The sequence below is a fragment of the Scleropages formosus genome, chromosome 22, assembly GCF_900964775.1.
Source record: "Scleropages formosus chromosome 22, fSclFor1.1, whole genome shotgun sequence".
Lineage (NCBI taxonomy): Eukaryota > Metazoa > Chordata > Actinopteri > Osteoglossiformes > Osteoglossidae > Scleropages > Scleropages formosus.
Genome location: NC_041827.1, coordinates 9,749,098 through 9,768,361, shown reverse-complemented (window position 1 = coordinate 9,768,361; position 19,264 = coordinate 9,749,098). Strand labels below are relative to the sequence as shown.

The window sequence follows — 19,264 nt, the reverse complement described above, 5'->3', positions numbered from 1 at the left end:
CCATCATCCACATTAAATCATTTCTTTCTTGCTTTTGCTAATATTTTTCTCCTAAGCGACTTGATTTTACAGCTTAACAGCTTTTACTCAAGCAGTGGGGTAAGCACCTTGTTTGCAGGTACTATTGTAGGTGGAGGATTCGAACCCGTGACCTCCGAGCCAACATGCTTCGCTGCCTCTTGCCCACTTTTGTACACACGATGTTTCATAGGTCTGCGTGTGGTAAACAATTTAACCCATAAGTGATTATAAGCTGTACTTCAGAGTAGCTGTTCTTTTGCCATACTTTATGTATTTTATCCAAATTTCATTTATGTCCTGTTTTCTTACTGGTCAAGCACAATGCTTCCAATGCTTATAAACAGATGCTAGATGTAATGATGCTTCTAGAAATTGAGATTTTTTTTTTTTTGGCAAAATATGCCGTTTTGTTTCACCAGAAGGTCATATGGATTCCTGGTTGGCAAGATTTATAACCCAGAAAAAATATCAGGATGAAGCGGAAGACAGACCACAGGTATTCGTCACAATTACATCAATAGATGCCGTTGTTTACAACCTTCATAAAAGTGTGGAAAAAGTCCGGTTATGATGACTGAATACATTTTTTATTTTTTTAAAATAATCAAGTAAATGCAAAATTATCGACAGTCACCAAAAGTTTCTCAGATGCGCATTGTGCACAGTACATACATATCTATATATGGTGTATAATGTATATACTGTATGTATTTACATGGAAAGCTTTCTGCTACATATTTATGCAGTGCTCAGGGTTGGGCTGTGAACTGTCATATTCTTTATTTATTTATTTATTTATTTATTTATTTATTCACTTGTTAATTTATTCAAGGCAGATTTACTTTTGTGAAATCTACAAATTTAGTTTCCATTAATTTTACTTTTAAGTCCGCACTAAAATCATTACATTATTTTTATGCAGTAAAGCGTGTCTTCTTGAACCCAAAAACAATCTTGCCTGTTGACTAACATAGTTTCTTTAGACTAACTGTAACCCTTTAACCTGCCTGTTTTCATCCTGGCCTAAGAATGAAATTATACATACTAAAAAGTGTTACATTGAAATTTACATTTATTCATTTAGCAGACACTTTTCTCCCAAGCAATGTACATCTCACGGAAAGTAAGCTATTAATTATAATTAATACAGTTGTATGATAATAAATACGTAGTTATGATGTTCCGTTTACAGAAAGATCCACAGAAATTAGTGAACACACAAACATTACATTTTTTAGTTATTAAATCATGTTTTCTGATTTTGAGCTGAGACAGTTATGAATGCAATGACCCCCCCCAGGCAGGATCATTCAGAGCTTGACAAAGAAACATTTAAATATGCATGTAGGTTGTTACATTTTTATAATGAACAAGTTTGTGATACAGAATACACACCTGTAATGAGTTATGCAAATGATTTGGTATTATATCCTTCATTTTCAAAAGTGCAACGCTATTCAAAGTTTTTCCTATGCTTTTACATTCCTTTCTTTTTCTGAAGGAAGAAGATCAAGAAGTGATTTACAGCACAGTATGTATCAGTGGAGACAAGCATGCCAAAACAAGAGGAACGGAGGATTAATTTTTCCCTTTGCCTCTTTGAAATTTCAGAAAACAAAATCCAGCTTTTATTTATCTCTTGTGATATTTCTACAATGTTAAAATTAGTTTCTTTTTTTTTTTTAAATTATCCAACTGCTATTGTTGCTGTTGTTTTTCTTTCTCGATAGGGTTAAAACGGATAACGAGTAACACGAATGTGCCCTTCCGATCAAACGTTTAACCCTTTGCGTAATGTTACGGCTTAAATAATTCCTTTAATGAAACGTCACCGATTTACACAGTCCGGTATTTCAGTGGAGCAGTTCAGCAATAACAGGAGCGCAGTGAAATCTACAGCAGGGCTTGTCTTGAAATGGATCCAACCGCTTTAACCACTACATGACCAGAGACAGAAGATGCTGCTTAAGTTATAAGTCGCATTACTTCTGTTTTCCTACCTGTTTGGAACATGTGCGCTTTACGTCATTTTTGTTTTTACGTGAAAATATTTATATGGTCGGCTGAGAACATCTGAAACTCGGCTCATGAGAAAGGTTCGAGATGCTTTTTTGCTAGCACTTCGTGAAGCTTCTGCCCTAACCGAGGACACCATTTGACAGGATCCTCAACGCAGCATCAAGATAAAACAGCAATGTGACGGTGCGAACTCCACAAAGCATCTGTATTGCATATGGCATATCTTTCACTTTGATGTGAGAGTGGCGGAATATATTTAGCTGGGCATATTGACTACGTGTGACTGTGTGAAACCACAGACCCAGGTCCTCGCAATCAGAATTTCCATCAGTAGCTCAGCGGCACTTACAATAGGAGACTGCGAAACCACAAAATGTTCGCTCCGCTGTTGAGTTCTTAAAACATCCTCTGTAAAAACAAGTGTGCTTTGTTTTGATGAGGCACAAGGAAATAACTTGAATGGAATAAATTTAACAAAACAAGTCTGGAAAGTTAGCTCTATTTTATTTCCAACTAATTTAGTGCTTGTTAAGGCCAGCGGCCGAGAAACTGATCTTACTTCTGTAGTATTCAATGGAAATGTGAGTGGTTTGTGTGTGTATGCATGTGTGTTTGCGCTTGCCTGCGCTGGTTTTTTTTTTTTTTTAACACCTCCTCTCAGTTTTGCAGTACTGGACATTTTTGAAAGGACTGTATGGCTATATTGTTACGCTCACAATGCAAGGATGTGGTGTCAGAAACACAGCAGATGCTAAAACACACAGTGCTTCGTTACGCAGGGCTGTAGCTTCACGTGAAGATGAGTATGCGGTGTGAGCGTGTCTCATAATTCATTCGAGGGGGAAAAAAGTAAAGCGGCATGATTTCTGCATGAAGGAGAACTATACATGCTTAAAACACTTAATTCGGTGCTATGTACACTGTATTTTTTTATTTCTGAGAAACGAGTGTACATTAAAGTGTACGAGAGGCTATGAGTATTATGCTGAAAAATACTAGAGAAGGGCTTGTCCTGGGGAAGAGAACAAGTCATTAACCCTCTGCACAACCATGGACAAGGGGAAAGTTGTAAGATAAGAAATATCACTTATTGCTGAATGATTCTTATGGAAGATCATCAAGGAACCAACGTGACATCAAGGACAATTTACAGTGAGCACATGCATGGATTGCCAGCAATTTCTTCCATGTGTGTGTAAAGGGGGGTGCAAACCAAGGGACAAACCTGCGAACTACACACGCTCCGAGCCAGACTCAAACCCTAAGCCCATCGTGGCGCTCGGGAGTCGGGAGGCACCGGTTCAACCCTCCGCTCCACCACGTCCCTGCTGGGAATGACCCGAGAGCAAATATTTAGCGTAACCTTCCTGCTCGCATTGCGTCAGTTTCCTCATTTATTTATCCAAATGCGCTTTCAGTTTAGACAGTCTTTTCTGTTTTGTTTTTATCATTTGAGTATTTTACTTTATTTAAAGCATCTGCACCTACCTGAATTAGGACCTCCTAAATGGTGATGGGAGGGAAATGAAAAAAAGCAGATGACATAAACCGAATCAAAGATTTTCATGTCGTAGGGTTAACGACTGGGAGTTAACGTCCTGAGCCATGGTAAACATGGTAAACACAGTGAACTTTAGCGGTGCAGGAGCCGCACAAGTGGCGGAGGGAACCTGCAGGCCCTGCAGGGTGAGCAAACCCAGACTTTACTCGGAAAGCACGGTGTGACCTTTCACCAAGCGCTAGATGCAGATAGACTCTGAAGAACATATGAATGCAATATTTTGACAAAGCTAACTGAAAGAGAACAGAAAAAAATGGTTGCGCTGTCACGTTTTCGAGAACTGGAGGCAGACGCCGTATTTCCTGCCGCTCTGTGGACTCCTAAGACAGCGGGTGACCCTTCATGTCTGGGTTTAGCCTTCCTGATGTGCGGAGCGAAGCGGCATTCTCGTATTTCTTTTAAAAAACACGTTAGGCAATGAATGCGTAGACCCTTGCGAAAAAGAAAGAGTGCAGAATTTCCTTTGTGTCGTTCTCTCCTTGAGTTCCACAATTTTTCTTGCTTCTTAATAGTGGTGAGAACTTGCAGGGAAATCTTCTTGTGTTTATTCATGTCGCTGACACTTGTCTCCAAAGCCACTTACACACAGAGAGTCTGAAACCACTCACCCCAAGTGGGGTTGTGACAAACCAGAGCCTAACCCAGCAACACAGGGCGCAAGGCTGGAGGGGGAGGGGACACACCCAGGACAGGACTCCAGTCCATTGCAAGGCACCCCAAGCGGGACTCGAACCCTAGACCCACCAGAGAGCAGGCCACAGCCAAACCGCTACACCACCACACCCCCCTAAGCCACTTATAGTTACCTACCATTATTTACCCATTCGTTCAGCTGAGCACTTTTACACAAGCAAGTTAGGGTAAATACCCTGCTCAGGAGTGCTATAGCAGTTGGCGAGATTCAAACCAGCAACCTTCGGATCCAAAGGCAGCGGCTCTCATCGCTACGTTACCAGTTGCCTCTTCACAGATTCTTTACTGTTTGTGAAATAAAGGAAAATATTTCCCAAGAAACCTTGTACACATACTACAAGCTGTATGTGGCATGGTGGGTGCAGTGGCGCAGTGGGTTGGACCGGGTCCTGCTTTCCGGTGGGTCAGGGGTTCGAGTCCCGCTTGGGGTGCCTTGCGACAGACTGGCGTCCTGTCCTGGGTGTGCTCCCAACCCTATGCCCTGTGTTGCCAGGCTAGGCTCTGGTTCCCTGCAACCCCAAATGGGACAAGTGGTTCAGAAAGTGTGTGTGGCATTTCAAAACACAAACAGCATTGCTGGAGCTTCGAGATGCATTTTAAGTATTCAACCGCTGTGTGTGTGTGTGTTACAGACAGTGTGTGTCCACACGATTCGCTTCCCCTTCTTGTTGCCCTACAGTACAAATGTCACTTGTTTTAACAAAATGAAACATGTGAGGATTTCCTGTTTATTACATTGTTACATTAGACATTTTTGTGTCCGGAAGTGTTGCGAGGGGGGGGGGGCAGACTAACTGAGGGGACCCTGACACGGGGTGGGCGCTGCTTTTTCACACTGAGTCACTGGTCCCACCATGCCTGCTCAGCACACACTTTTAACTGAAGCCACTTTCAAAGCTCAACATTTTACCCCTTACCCACTGTGTAACCTTTAACTACGTTCTTACCCTTCAGCGCTTTAAAACCCCGGACAGAAGTGCTCCGACTCATTGCTTTCCACGCAAAAGACTTGGGTTCAGATCCCTGCTCCTTCTGTAGCACCCTTGAACCAGCTTTCATTTTTAGTAACAAGTCTTAAAGCGCGACACATGTAAATGTGGACAGCTGGTAGAGTAGCGGTTGGAGCTGCTGCCTTTGAATGCAGTACCCTTGAGCAAGGTATTTACCCTCAATTGCTCCAGTAAAATTCCCCAGCTGCATAAATGGGTAAATAATTGTAAGCTTGCAATAACTTACAACCTGCACGTTTTAAGTCGCTTTTGGAGAAAAGAGTCAGCTGAAGGAATCAACAGAGATGTGCACATGCGCTGCGGCACTGATGCAATTAAAAGCGCTGCTGGGAAAGAGTTACCAATTTCCTGGCGTTGCCCAACTCTGCACTCTAGTGGAATAAGTAAAGTGAGAGAGCAGAGGCTTTCCTGTTCCCTCTGCAAGATCTCTTGGTGCTTCTGGACTGGAGGAGCAGGCGAGTTCGACATCCGACGTCTGCTGATTGGCAGGCGTTTCAGAAACAACTTAAATCCCGTTTTGGACCGCAAACTTGATACGTGTATTCTGGCGGCAGCTCCGGCCTCGCTTTCCTCCTCGCCGAAAGCTCGTCTTTCAGCATCACCCGTCATGTTCTCCGCGGCGCGTCTCAGACTCACGGGTCAGTCTGCTTGATGTCTCCTGTAATGCCATTTACCAAACAGTACCCTCAAATATTGGGTGACCTCGCTGTCTGTTAGGATGAATAATCTACCTAACCGCGCGTTGTATTATCGGAAATTAATCTCAAAAGTGGGTAAAATCTCGAATCTCAAAAAAATGGCTAAAAATCTAAATCACTTTTAGTGAAACAGATACATTTACATTTATTCATTTAGCTGACGCTTTTCTCCAAAGCGACTTACTATGTTAAGGTTACAATTATTTACCCATTTATACAGCTGGGTAATTTTGTATAATAATATACATATAAACAATAGAAACAATAATATTTGTGTCTAGGGTCATGGTATACTCAGCTATTTCTGCTGAACTAAAATCCACTCCCTTTTCTCGCAGCTTGTGGGGTTCTGTGGTGTGTTCTGGGTTTCAACGCAATTTTTGTCATGGGTAAGTGTGATGATTCCGTCAGTTGAAGTCTGTAAATCTGGGAAAGTGGCTTAACAGCATAGAGCTGTGGCTAAACTGTGCATTGTCACATTCTCCAGAAAGCTGACATGTAATGTCTTTATTCGTAAATGTTGGCTTTCGGTATTAATGAGTGATTTCGTAACGTTTGTCCAAATATCATTGAAAATCAACGAAAATGTGCAATGTCCTGACAGTCTTCCGATCTTTCCCGCTTGCACCCAGCGGCTCTCCCTGCTCCCACTCTGCATTTCACACAACCGGTCAACGGCACCAACATTGAGCTGTCCTCCAAAGTCGTCATGGAATGCTTCCCACCAAAAGAGGCACAATATCCCATCTTCCTCAACCTGGGGAAACAAGAGCAGCCACTCGTCCCCCTGCTGTTTTACAGGCTCACGTCCTACAACAGCGTGCTCTTCACGATTCCGGCCGTCGAGGAGTATGAGGGGCTCTTTGTGTGTTGGTACAATGTCAGCAAGACAAATGAGGTGTCTGCACCCAGCAAAGCTACGAACCTAAACATCAGTGAGCGTCCACTTTGTTACCCCAGTGTGTGTGCGTGTGTGTGTGTGTGTGTGTGTGTGCACGTGTGGTTTTTATGAAAGAGCTCTTGTGAAAGTCTTTAACGTGCACAACTTCTGTCCAGCAGGTCCTACACTGCATATTTCCTTTGACATTTCACACTGCCTCTATATGACCTGCATGCCATTATTATTATTATTATTATTATTGCTGTTGTTGCTGCAGCTGCTGCTGTTTAGTCTGTGATTTCACGTGCAGCACTTTTATTCATTACCCAATATTGCAGGTAGATATTTCTCTGCAGCAGGTTCAGTACTGTGTTCAAAGGCACTAGAGCAGCTCTTGATCTGGAAGTCAGCCGTCACATTCGAGCACATCAGCACCGGTTCGATGGGCAGAGAACCCACTAAACTACCTGCCGTCACGTAAGCAGGTCAGTTAATGCAAACCCCATTTGCGATTTTTGGAATCTTGCTTTGTCTTGCAGCTTCTTTACCTGTCCCAAGCATTTCCGTGAAACCGACCTTCATTCGAACAGGGAAGAACTACTCGGTCTCTTGCGTAACGTCGACCTACTTCTACAACGCCACCTTCCGCATTTACTTTCGCGACGCAGCAGGTTCCGCGCATGACGGGGCGCTGCAGCTCTTTGGAATCCTGAATCTGAATGGCACTGGAGTAATAACTTATAGGGACGTTGCAGAGGAGAATGAGAGGAGGGAGTACATCTGTGACGTTGAGGTCTTCTACAGAAATCGCATCCTGAGGTCTCCCTTCTCCAGGTCTTTGACTGTCACTGCAGGTCAGCTACTAACGGCATATTAAGGGCCTTCCCATAATATGTGACACATTTTTAAATATTTCTGAGGTATATAGAGTGTACGTGTCAAAGAGATCTTCCCTTGTGATGTGCAAAAGTTGCTCAGACACATGCTCTTGGTGAGTGCAGGAATGGTCTGTGGAAATGCAGCAGACATCTGCTTTGGTTCTGCATGCATTTCTTGTCCTTTGCCTTCCACCCTACAGAAATGCTTCCAGCGCGCCTACTCTCTGACATCCAGGGGATCCGGTGCATGGGGAAGCTGGAGGTGTTTGAGGAACAGAAGTGGTACCCCGTGTGCATGCCTTATGGCCTGAAGGAGGCCACAGCCCAAGTGGCTTGCAGAGAACTTGGATGTGGCAAGGTGGTGCAATTAGACACCAGTACAAATTCTCTCCAGTCCCGTTCCTTTCAATGTTCTGGAAACGAGGGGCGTCTCCGGGACTGCAGCTTTCCCTCGGAACGGAGGTTCTGCAACCGTGATTATAACCTATGGGTCATGTGTTCAGGTGTGTTGTGGGCTTTGTGTCCCTTCTTCTTTCTTTGTTTTCGCTGCCATCAATGTCCGTGATTACCGCACACAAGGAATTTATTATGCAAAGTCATCCATTGAACATCGTTTATCTGTTCACTGACACATTATTTGATTCTTGTTTTCAGTTTTCGCTGAGGATTTTCTTCCAGCTCCAAAGCTTTCAATCAACGGTTTTAATTTTTTAACCAGTGTTCATGTCTATGAAGGAAACTCACTGGAAGTCTACTGTACATTCAATGCTCCTTGGCTCGGTAACAAGACGGTACTAATTTCTGCTTCGTTGCATTTCTTGCATTAAATTATTAATGCAGTGTGGGAGAAAATGATACTCTATAATTAATTAAAAGTAGAATACAGTAATTGTAAATGTCCTGATATGCTCAGTCCACTCAGTAACATTGTTTAATTCATTTCGCCATGCTCTACCTTTGATAAGAAATTCATATTTATTGACATTTCTTTCAGGTGAGCATTGCTTTGAAGGAATTAAATCAAGGTGTGAAATCGTCATTTTTTTTGACTACTGCTGGGAAGACAGTTGTCTTTACGATGTCCTCCCCTGTGTCTCCCGGTGACTATGCCTGTATCGCGAGGTTTGACGACTCCTTCCAAACCATTTACAGTCCATCTAGCAACAGTGTGACCATCACCACTGGAAGTAAGCAGCTCCCTCCCGTCGCATTTCTGAGAACAACGCAGTGCCCATGCTATTTATAATGGGGATGGGTGCTCTTGAACATTGCCGTTGGCGCAGCATTGGAGGGCGGCCATAGACCCAAGGCTCTGCGGGTCTTTGTAGCATCACGAATGATATGAGAATGCTATAGTCGGGGTAGAGAATTACCTCACTGGGCTTTTGGAGGTCAAGTTTGATGCTGACTGAACAGATATCTTTTAGTAAACTCATTGGAAAGTACAATTAGTACAGTTCACAGACTAGAGAAATTCCTAACAATTTGTTAAAAAAAAAAATTATTTCAAGTCTTTTTACAATGCAGAATGTCTATGTATTTAGTACAGCTGAACAGCCTTTTCTTGCAGTAGCACACAACAGGTGAGCCAGTGCTGCTTCACTGCTATATTCTGGGGAACATCTTTGCCAGGCAGTTAGGGAATATATGTTAGACTTGGCTGGACCTTCTTGGTTGTAAAGCAATTCTACGTTTTAAAGATTATGCTGTTGCCAAAGATGAGCAGCTAAAATCTACAGCATCTAGTGCTAGTGTATTTTCCTAAGTACTACAGTGATGATAATGATGATGATGATGATTATAATTATTATTATTATTCGTGTTATCTTTGTCAACAGGGTGACTTATAATGTTGTTTGTATGCTAAACTACTTAGTTATTTAATCAATCCATCAATCAATCAATATATATAAAGTACATACAATATATAGTAAAACTGTTTGCTTTCATCTACGAAACTTCACTTATGAATCACTGTTACCTTTTCAGATTACCTTTACTAATCTGATCAGTTATGCCATGTCTCAAGCTTGTCATAATTTAATTCTCTTTTTTTTTTTCTTCAACAGAGCCTCCAAATGTTGGCCTCATTGTGGGAGCTCTCATAGTATCTCTGATAGGTGCTGGAATTCTAGTCTGCTTGTGCGTCTTTCGGGTTAGTGATGGAGAGACACAAACTGATATGAATGCATTGGAGAAAAATGTGGAGAAACCTGCCTCTGACCTGGAGGGTGAAGAGATGCAATGATGTGCCAGTGTGCAGCACAGCAGCGCCGCCAAGTGCAATGGTGCCATTGACAGCTGATGTCATCGAAAGTGGCGTGTAATTCGTCTATCAACATCTTCTCCGCTATTTTACATGCTTTCTCATGGCTTTTCTCAGGTGGAAGATAGAGTTCCTAGCGTGGTACCTGTCACACATTTAGGGTTCCTACCTCTTAGAAAAGTCTTCCTTTCGCTGAGGGTTCCATTTGATGATGGGTTGCCCTGAAAGGCTGCATTTCGCACTGATTTAATATATGAAACATTGCTGTAGTAACACCTACATGTTTAAGTACAGAAATAAACGAGTAGCGCTCTTATTGAAGAAACAAGATTTTAAAATGTTTCAGATTAAATGTACATTTATTCATTCAGATGCTGTTTTTCTCCAAAGTAACTTTGAGCAGCTTAGAATTATGTACCAGTTTACACAGCTGGGTAGTTTTACTGGAGCAATTTATGGCAAGAACCTTGCTCAAGTGCCCTCCACCTGGCAGTGGGATTCCAAACACTGACCTTTTGAGGCAGGGGCAACACTTCTAACCACTATTCTATCAGTTGCCTCTAGTGAGCAGCTGCTTCTGTTATTAACAAATGACTCTCTCACACACACACACACATATCACTTGTCCCAAGCAGGGTCACAGCAAACTGGAGCCTAACCTGGCAACATAGGGAGCAGGGTTGGAGGGGGAAGGGACACAGCCAGGATGGGATGCCAGTCCATCACAAGGCACCCTAAGCAGGACTCGAACCCCAGCAGGCACAGGCCAAACCCACTGCACTACTGCACTCCCTCATGAATGACTCTATACACAAATTAAAAAACCCATTGCTAAGATGGTTCATGAAAGCTATCAGGATTGTCATATGCTTCTATTTTTTCATTTTGAGGCAGAACCTAAAACCAAATATGAATGATGTGCAATGGGTAGGTGCCTATGTTTTAATACTTTATGCAACGAGGGGGATGAAACAAAGCACCGCGCTTTTCTCAGTCCTGCTGCATGCTCTTGGAAGCCTCATGACAGATGTCGAAAAGAGGAGCGGGGGAACTCCATTCGCGAGCAGAAGTGCGCTGTGGTCGATGTTCACAGCCACAACCGCCAAGAGAGCGCGGTCAGAACTGACCAAGAACACCGAGGCTGTGGGCTGAAGGCATGTAGTGTTGGTGAGGAGGTAGCAGGTGGTGCAACATTGACTTGTTACCTGATGGTTGCCAGAGCGAAGTCAATCGAAGATCTGCTGCACTTTTAGGGGCCTTTGAACCCTTGGAAAATGGCATGGTTTTGCTTTACATTGCCCTGCGAACTCTTTCTGTGGGACCAGTGTGACCGCCTAGATGTGTGCTTTCCAAGCCTTTGTGGTTTTTCAAATTCTTTAAGGCTCATTTGCTCAATGATGTGCATTCCCCTGCCTGTGGGCCGGCCGCCAGCAAGACTGCGATAAGAGGAACCCAAAGGAGGAAGAATGTATTGTAATTGCGTTCTTTACCGAGTTCTCAAATTCATATTATACAGCATTAATCTCGTCTATGTTATGGTCTTTAATCAATACTCACAACTACAAGTTTAATACAGTGGGATCTGATAGCAAGAAAAGAATGTCTATTCATATGAGGAGGAGTGATTTTGGAGTGAAATCCTTAAACAGACCCTAGTAAAGAATATTACATTTATAGAAATAAAGATTTTGTTCAGCATTTTATGTAAATTGCTTCTTATTAAAGTTACAATTGCTGCAATAACTGCTCCCGAACTACCTCATCATTTTGGATTTTTCACTTGTTATTTTACTGTATCCTCCAATTTGTTTACATGTTAAGACTTATTAATTTTTCATTCCTTTAGTTTTCCATACTGGTGAATGTATAACTTAACTGCACTGCTGGATCATACAACATTACTAAGAAAACATAGGTGAAAGCTTTACAATATATTTCTTGTCTGGGTTGTATTGTTAAAATTATTTATTGATGTTGAGAAATCTAGTATTCTAAATAGAGAATATCTGCAAAAGCAGTATTGCTGCAATTTTTATTTCTAAATAATGTCTAAAGAAAACTGTGATCATTAACTGCATTGTGTCAATAGGGGATTTTCACTGTGTGAAACCTTGGTTTTACATATGTAGAGTAGACATGACTTTGGGTGATTATTGTTACTTCCACAGCAATGGGATGTAACATTTTATCATTCACAACAAGAAATATTACAAGGGAAATGTTTAACTCAGATTTATTCATATTTTTGGTGTTACAAGCACAACTGACTACATCTGTTCAGAATCAGCCTTTTGTCTTCTCAGAAAGTACAAAACCAGGTATAAAATCATTTCATAGACACCACAATGAACTTGTAACCCCCTGTAAATGAATGAAAACAGAAGTAAAAGGCTGGGCGTCTGAAAAATGATAATTTGACTACTTCAGCTTCTGCTTGATCATGTGATACCAAAAACAGCCCAGCAGTGAATACTTTCCTTTAGTGATGTTTTTTTTTTAACATTCATTATGTTTTTTTTTGTCAGTATTTACCAGATAGATTTTGTTGTTGGGAAGGCTGTTTTAGAGGCGATGAAAACAAAAGCAAAGCCAAATGTAAGTTTTAATTTGACACAAAATAAAGAGAATCGGCCGTGTTCGCTGTTCAAGATTACTGGCAACAGGGCGAACGTTAGACCTCTCAAAGTGAAACGCGCTGTTGTTCTGCTGACTCAGGACATTGTGATCTTGTCATTATACCACTCACTGAATGTATCAGCTCAAGAGGTATCTCAGCAGATCCTCTTACCCTATGCTTTTTTGTAAAGGAAACTTACAGGCCAATATGCTTGGACGCCCAGGAGGAAGAATTTGCTTCGGGAAGAAAGAGAAGTATGATGTATCTCTTAAAAAATGGTTAGTGTTTCTGAGAGACGGACAGAAGAGCGTGTCTCCTCTTCAGTAGACCTTGCGGCTTGAGCTGACCGTCTGGGACTTTGTGACGGATGAGCTTCCCACAAGGCTGCCTCCGTAGCCGTATCCGCTCGAGGAGCTGAATCCACCGTGGGAGTTCACTAGCATGATTCACAGCAGAACACAGTCGCTGATCTACTCTTCCTTCATATTTTAAAACCAGCTTTGTTGCGTGATGTCTGGCCGCAGTACTGCTCTACGCCAGTGCTGTGCTCTTTCAAAGATGTTCATTTATGATTATGTACGTGTAAAGTGAAACCTAGAAGTGCAACACTACTCACCACTGCTGTTAGAAGACAGCACATGGACTGTAGAAGGTCCACCACCAGAAGACAACCTGTGGACAGGTTACAACACGTCATTTTTATAGTCTTTTACCTAGGGTACCATCTTTAAACTTCACACAGTGTGCTGTAAATGAAACTGAACTGAGTCAATGTGAGGTCAGATGTATACGCAAGAAAACAAGGGCCAGAAGGGCACCCTGAAAATGTGGAAACAATGAATAAAAAAGTGATAGAAAAAGTCACAGTAGTTCTAATTCATTTCTATGCTGAAGAAAAGTGGGCTGTACAGTGTCACAAAGCATGTCTTTCTCACCTGTACTCCTCTCCTTCCAGCAGCTTCCTGTAGGTGGCAATCTCGATGTCCAGGGCCAGCTTGACGTTCATCAAATCCTGGTACTGACGCACCTGGTGAGCCATGTCCTGCTTGGCTTTCTGCAAGGCCTCCTCCACCTTCTTGATTTTGAGCTTGGCATCCATCACGTTTTTCTCCCCATCCTGCTCTGCCGTGGTGATCTGAAGCTCCAAGGTTGAGCGCTGAAAAGAGAGGGGAGTTAACTAACAGGACAAATGGTGGAACACTCCATCTTATTTGCCTCACGCACTTATCTTATAAAAGGACAGTGATGAGTGGCTCTTCGCCATTATCTGACCTGATAGCCTACATTGATAGCCTCACCTGTCCTTTCACACCTTCAATCTCATTCCGCAGGCGGCTGATCATGCGGTTCAGTTCGGCGATTTTAGCCTTGGTGACGTGAAGGTCCTCACTGTACTGCCCAGCTGAGGTCTTCAGCTCCTCATACTGAGAAGGTGTGGGGTAAAATACACTAAGTCGACATGCAGCTTTCCAAGGATCAAGTGTAGCTATGCAACAACAGCAAAAAAAAAATTAATCCTAGAAGTGCCCACCTTCTGCCTGTACCATGTCTCAGCTTCTGCTTTGCTGCGGTTTGCAATTTCCTCATATTGGGCACGCACTTCTGCCACAATACTGTCCATGTCCAGATGGCGGCTGTTGTCAATCTCCACCACCACTGAGGTGTCCTTGATCTGACTCTGCAGCTCAAGAAGCTCCTGCACAGGTGCAAAAAGTCTTGTGAGTTTTCTTTTGCCTGTTTACTTTCTTTAAGTCTTTACGTCAGGATTCGCTTTGACAGTCTTTTAAGCACTGTCATTATCTTCCGTAGGACATGGCTGCATAACTGTTATTACAACTGGAGTCATTCATAACATGTATTTCAGGGTAAAACTGTGCAGGGACTTTACCGCTTCATACACGGCCCTGAGGAAGTTGATTTCATCCTGCAGAACGTCAACTTTGACTTCCAGTTCTGTCTTGGTCATATAGGCAGCATCAACATCCTGAAGGACAAAGAGTTTTATTGGGAATGAAGGGATTTTTAGTATTAAAGCCGTGGCAATTTTAAGTTTGAAACAATGAATTTAAAGAAAGAACATAATATGAAAAGGTCTTACTTTCTTCAGGACAACAAATTCATTCTCTGCTTCAGAACGCTTGTGGATTTCATTTTCATACCTGCAGACAAAGGTATATGTAGAACTCACTCATTGTTCAAACAGTGAAAGTAAAAATGTGTGTAAGATTAATCTAGAGGTAGGACATTAGTAATAACACTGATAACAACTGATAACATCTGACACGCATTTTAAATCATGAAATGAAAACTTACTTGTGCTTGAAGTCCTCCACCAGGCTTTGCATGTTCTTCAGGTCTCCCTCCAGTTTGACCTTCTCGTTGCCCAAGCCGTCAAGCTGCCTGCGTAGTGCGGCAATGTAGGCCTCGAACATACCACTGATGTTAGACCTGGTTGTGGTCTGTTCCTGCAGTAAACTCCACTTGGTCTCCAGCATTTTGTTCTGCTGTTCCAGGAAGCGCACCTGGTGGAATACAACACTCTTTATAAGCCTGGTCTTGAGCATGCGTTCGCTGTGGAGAAGAAAGCATCCACAGTGAAGGCATTTGAAAGTTGTGCAGCAGAAAAGACTTGTGCAACAGGGAATCAGCAAGATGCTGAAGGCATACAAGTTACTTTTTGTGCATTGTGGAATATAGGAATAAACAGTGTACATAAGGGTTTTATTTCTCAACATGCATATAATTTACTTTTTCTTGGATGCTGCCTTATGGGAAAGTTATTTATAGTATCAATAGTTCATTTTCCCAAAGTGTTAAACTGAAAGACATGAGTCCCTTTGAAAATTTTGCCGTGTCAGTGGTGTTACAGCAAGAAAATGTACTGTTGACTCAGAGCAAGACTTCTTCGACAGTGACAGTCACTTGGTGTTACCGTATTATTGGAAACAACACGATCGTACAGAGATATGAGACAGGGCCATCACAAGATCTGCCAAGGGTTGGGTTTCTATACCCTGCTTCTTTTATGAAGGACAGGACAGCAAGGGACTCTCAGATCAGTCTCAGTTCTCAAGAAATTTGCATGTTTGTGATTTTTCTTTATAATATGCTGTTTTATTACTGTGATAGATAACTGAATACAAACCCAGTCATTACAACAGCATCCAGCATACTTAATGTTCCCCAGACTTCATTTGAACAAAAGGGTAAAGCAGGTAATGCAAAGGGCAAAGACAAACCTTGTCGATGAAGGAGGCAAATCGATTGTTGAGGGTCTTGATTTGCTCCTTCTCCTGGGTGCGGATGGCCTGGATGTTGGGGTCAATGTCCAGTTTCACAGGAGCAAGAAGGCTTTGATTCAGAGTGACAGCTGTGATGGGGACACCACTGGCGAAAGAAGGACCAAAGCCATAACTGCTTCCAGCTCCGAACCCGTAGACAGACCCGGAGGCACCACCAATAACAGCAGAGCGCTGGACCGACATTGTACGAGAAGAGCTGGCTTGTGGAACAAATGCTGAGCGACTAGAGAAGCTCCTGCGCATGCTTCCACTGCTGCTGTAGCCTGAGCTCATGCTTTTTGCGCTGTAGCTAGTTTGGAAGGACATGATGAAGCTGGGTCTTGTTCAGGAAACAAAGAAAGCAGCACGGTGTGACCTAGTAGATCAAGGAAACAAGAGGAGCACCAAGTCAGCAGGTTCGAAGGAGAGCTGAGTCCCTCTGTACGGCTCTACGCTCAAGCGTTGATGCTTTTAATCCATCATGCATAAAGCGAGGCAGTGCCGGCCCAGCCCCATGCGCTCCACCTTCCCCATTCCTTTTGGTGGGATGACCCACCTACCCTGTAAGACAGGTACAGTGGGCTGTAAACTGATCAGCAAAGATAAATGCAATGACAGGACACACCTGGAGCTGTAGAGCTGGTTGCCGAAGCTGGTTGTCCTCGGCTTGCTGTGAAATTCCTTATCTTTTATTAGAGGCAGCTGAGCTTGGGTGTTCTTGGGCGTCTAAACTATGCAGACAATAGACAGTAAATTTGAAAAAAAATTAAAAAGTGAAGCTGAATGCACAGATGAGTACTCCTGTTGCAGACCATGCTTGTTTTCTACACTGCTAAATGGTGTGCAGTTTAGACGGACAAAGCACCCCAAAAACTGGAGGGGGCACAACAGGGGTTCATCAGCGTATCAGTCGATTCTCTTTATATTGACACAACTGTCATTTCTTGTTAAAAGACTGTTTACACAATGACTGTTTGCTTTTCAGCCAATACCCATCTATACACAGTATCATTTTAACCACGAGGTTTAGGTCAGAGAACATAGGCTGTACATTTTGGGCAGTTTAAAAACCTGATGCATTGAATGACCTGGTTGTAGAAACCAGTTACTGTTGTTAGCTGAGAAGCGACTGTATTTTAAAAACGAAAATACCCCATGGTGGCATAGTTAAGCACCAGTCACACTAGTTTATACATTTCTGGCGCAGCTGTTCACTTTCTTACCTTTCTCCAGGTTTCACTGTCACTTTTTCAAATCTTACTGTATCTTTTGCACTCATTGTTGACTGGGTGGAATCAAACTCCTGCCTTCTGAAGAAATCTGTGGCCAAAATAATCTTTTCCAAAAGGAGCATAAAACAAGAACAAAACTGATTTCTCATTTTGGCGCAACGTTAGATTTTTTACGAATTCTTACTTTTGGTCTGTGCGTGGCAACAGTTACTGGGAGAGAAAGAGAGTGAGGGATGAGCGGTGGGCGCTGACTTGTAATGCAGGGACACCTGGCTAGTAAAATGTGTTTTATGCAATTTCCACTTATCTGAGTAACGAGGAAGAGGCACAATAGTGAGAAAAATATGGGTTTTTAATAAGCAAAGAATAAGCCGAGGGCGTCCTCGGCACACAGAGCCAAATGCAGGTATAGCTGGTAGGGGAGTGGTTTGAGCTGCTGCCTTTGGACCCAAAGGTCACCGGTTAGAATCCTGCCTCTAGCTATAGTAGCCTTGAGCAAGGTACTTACCCAGCTACATAAATGGGAGAATACTTGTAAGCTGCTTGGGCAAAAAGCCTCAGCTACTTGTAACATACGTGCCTTGTTTTATCTGTCTCCCAAATTCTTTAGCATGCCTAACTACGAGAGGACAAACACTTTCTACACTTTTTCTGATTTTGTCGACAGATATTGAGAAACAAGCTCTGCATATGCAGTGGAAAAGGTTAGTGGTGGAAAAGTTATCAAGAAGACAACAAGAGTAAGGCGCAAGGTGGGATTTGTCTTCAGTGACATATTTAGTTCACCTATTATGATCTTGCACTGTAATACTTTTATAAGACTCTTTAATCATTCGTTGACTGGTTTCATGCGGTGCGGTAACATGTCTAACACCGTAAATCACCTTGGACAAAGGTATCAAGTAAATAAATATTAATAGTAATAGTGTGTCCTGTACTGCAGTGCATCACTCAGGTTAAGCTGCCTTGTTATTCTTGTAGTTTCTCCTTATTCAGGAGCAAATAAGAAAAAACAAGGCTGTACCAGGAGAGTTTGCTTGTCATTTTAATATTTCCACCAACAGATTTCCTAACAGGGTAGTCTTTCTACATTTGTGGATCGGTACGCACAGGGCAGACGAACCTCTCCTTTTCCGTGAACCCAAATGTGTGTGGGTGTGAGGAGTCTAACTCCGGTAAAACATATTTTCTAACTGAATATCGCTGGCGTGATCTCGATAAACGGATCCACCTGCTGAAGTATTCTCACGGTTCACTGAAGCCCTACTGCGCAGGATCATACTCTCGTGCACTTTAAGGCACTCCCTCTAGCATCGCCAGGTGTTTCTTCGACAAAACGCCACCTCATGCCTTTTCTAACTGAACAGATTCACAACTGAACAAGCAAGCGAGGCATGTTTCAAAGACATAATATCTGCACTTGGACATAAAATCCTGAGGGTAACCCTTTTGCAGATTAAAGTAAAAGACTTTTTAAAAAATCCATCACACCTTCCCTGCCCAACCAGAGAAATAATGATCCCAAAAGCCAGCTGCCGCCTCCATCACTCCGCCACATCCACCCCCTGAAGGCTGCTATGGACTGAAGACTTCAAAGTTTTAATTTCCATTTATTTATTTATTTATTTATTTATTTATTTATTATTTGAAGAGTTCTTCCTAGGTGGTGCGGTGGCACAGCGGGTTTGGTTTGTGCCTGCTCTCTGGTGGGTTTGGGGTTTCACTCCTGCTTGGGAGGCCTTGCGATGGACTGGCGTCCCATTCTGGGTGTGTCCTATCCCCCTCCAGCCTTGCACCCCGTGTTGCCGGGTTAGGCTCCGGTTTACCACGACCGAGCTTGAGATAAGCAGCGTGTGTGTGTGTGTGTGTGTGTGTGTGTGTGTGTGTGTGTGTGTTCTTTCTGCTTCTGATGTTCTGAGGGCTGCCAAACAAAATTTCATTGTATTGCATACAATGACAGTAAAGTATCTTATCTATTGGTCCATTCTTATTTCCCTTATTATTATTATTATTATTATTATGGAAAGTGGAATTTAGCAAAAGAAATTGTAATTTTTTTTTCACTCGGTGTTGAAAATAGGAATGGTTTGCAGCTATGCTGTAATGTT

General features: G+C 42.6%; 2 protein-coding genes across 3 annotated transcripts; one reads left to right on the top strand and one right to left on the bottom strand.

Annotated features, from left to right (window-relative positions):
* Positions 1–5,715: 5,715 nt before the first annotated feature.
* On the top strand, positions 5,716–10,684 carry LOC108918363 (uncharacterized). Of its 2 annotated transcripts, XM_018725505.2 has the most exons (8): positions 5,716–5,942; positions 6,341–6,391; positions 6,635–6,937; positions 7,422–7,736; positions 7,961–8,263; positions 8,415–8,551; positions 8,755–8,947; positions 9,830–10,684. In XM_018725505.2, the coding sequence occupies exons 1-8, from the start codon at positions 5,912–5,914 to the stop codon at positions 10,006–10,008; spliced, it is 1,512 nt and encodes a 503-aa protein (XP_018581021.2). In that variant the 5' UTR covers positions 5,716–5,911; the 3' UTR covers positions 10,009–10,684. The 2 variants fall into 2 exon arrangements, with proteins under 2 accessions (XP_018581021.2, XP_018581022.2); XM_018725506.2 differs by lacking the exon at positions 9,830–10,684 and having other exon boundaries at positions 8,415–8,540; positions 8,755–8,941.
* A 1,559-nt stretch (positions 10,685–12,243) lies between these two features.
* Positions 12,244–16,404, bottom strand: LOC108918180 (keratin, type II cytoskeletal 8-like). Its single transcript, XM_018725246.2, has 9 exons — positions 15,883–16,404; positions 14,957–15,165; positions 14,742–14,802; positions 14,532–14,627; positions 14,175–14,339; positions 13,942–14,067; positions 13,579–13,799; positions 13,260–13,315; positions 12,244–13,079 (listed from the first exon to the last, which is right to left on the bottom strand). The coding sequence occupies exons 1-9, from the start codon at positions 16,249–16,251 to the stop codon at positions 12,964–12,966; spliced, it is 1,419 nt and encodes a 472-aa protein (XP_018580762.1). The 5' UTR covers positions 16,252–16,404; the 3' UTR covers positions 12,244–12,963.
* Between the last annotated feature and the right edge of the window lie 2,860 nt (positions 16,405–19,264).

Coding starts and splice junctions, on each gene's coding strand:
- LOC108918363 (XM_018725505.2), top strand. CDS start 5,912: ATGTTCTCCGCGGCGCGTCTCAGACTCACGG. Junction 6,938..7,421: donor AGCTACGAACCTAAACATCA/GTGAGCGTCCAC, acceptor TTTGTCTTGCAG/CTTCTTTACCTGTCCCAAGC. Junction 8,552..8,754: donor CTTGGCTCGGTAACAAGACG/GTACTAATTTCT, acceptor CATTTCTTTCAG/GTGAGCATTGCTTTGAAGGA.
- LOC108918180 (XM_018725246.2), bottom strand. CDS start 16,251: ATGTCCTTCCAAACTAGCTACAGCGCAAAAAGCATGAGCTCAGGCTAC. Junction 15,166..15,882: donor TTGCCTCCTTCATCGACAAG/GTTTGTCTTTGC, acceptor GTATTCCACCAG/GTGCGCTTCCTGGAACAGCA. Junction 14,628..14,741: donor AATTTGTTGTCCTGAAGAAA/GTAAGACCTTTT, acceptor TTTGTCCTTCAG/GATGTTGATGCTGCCTATAT.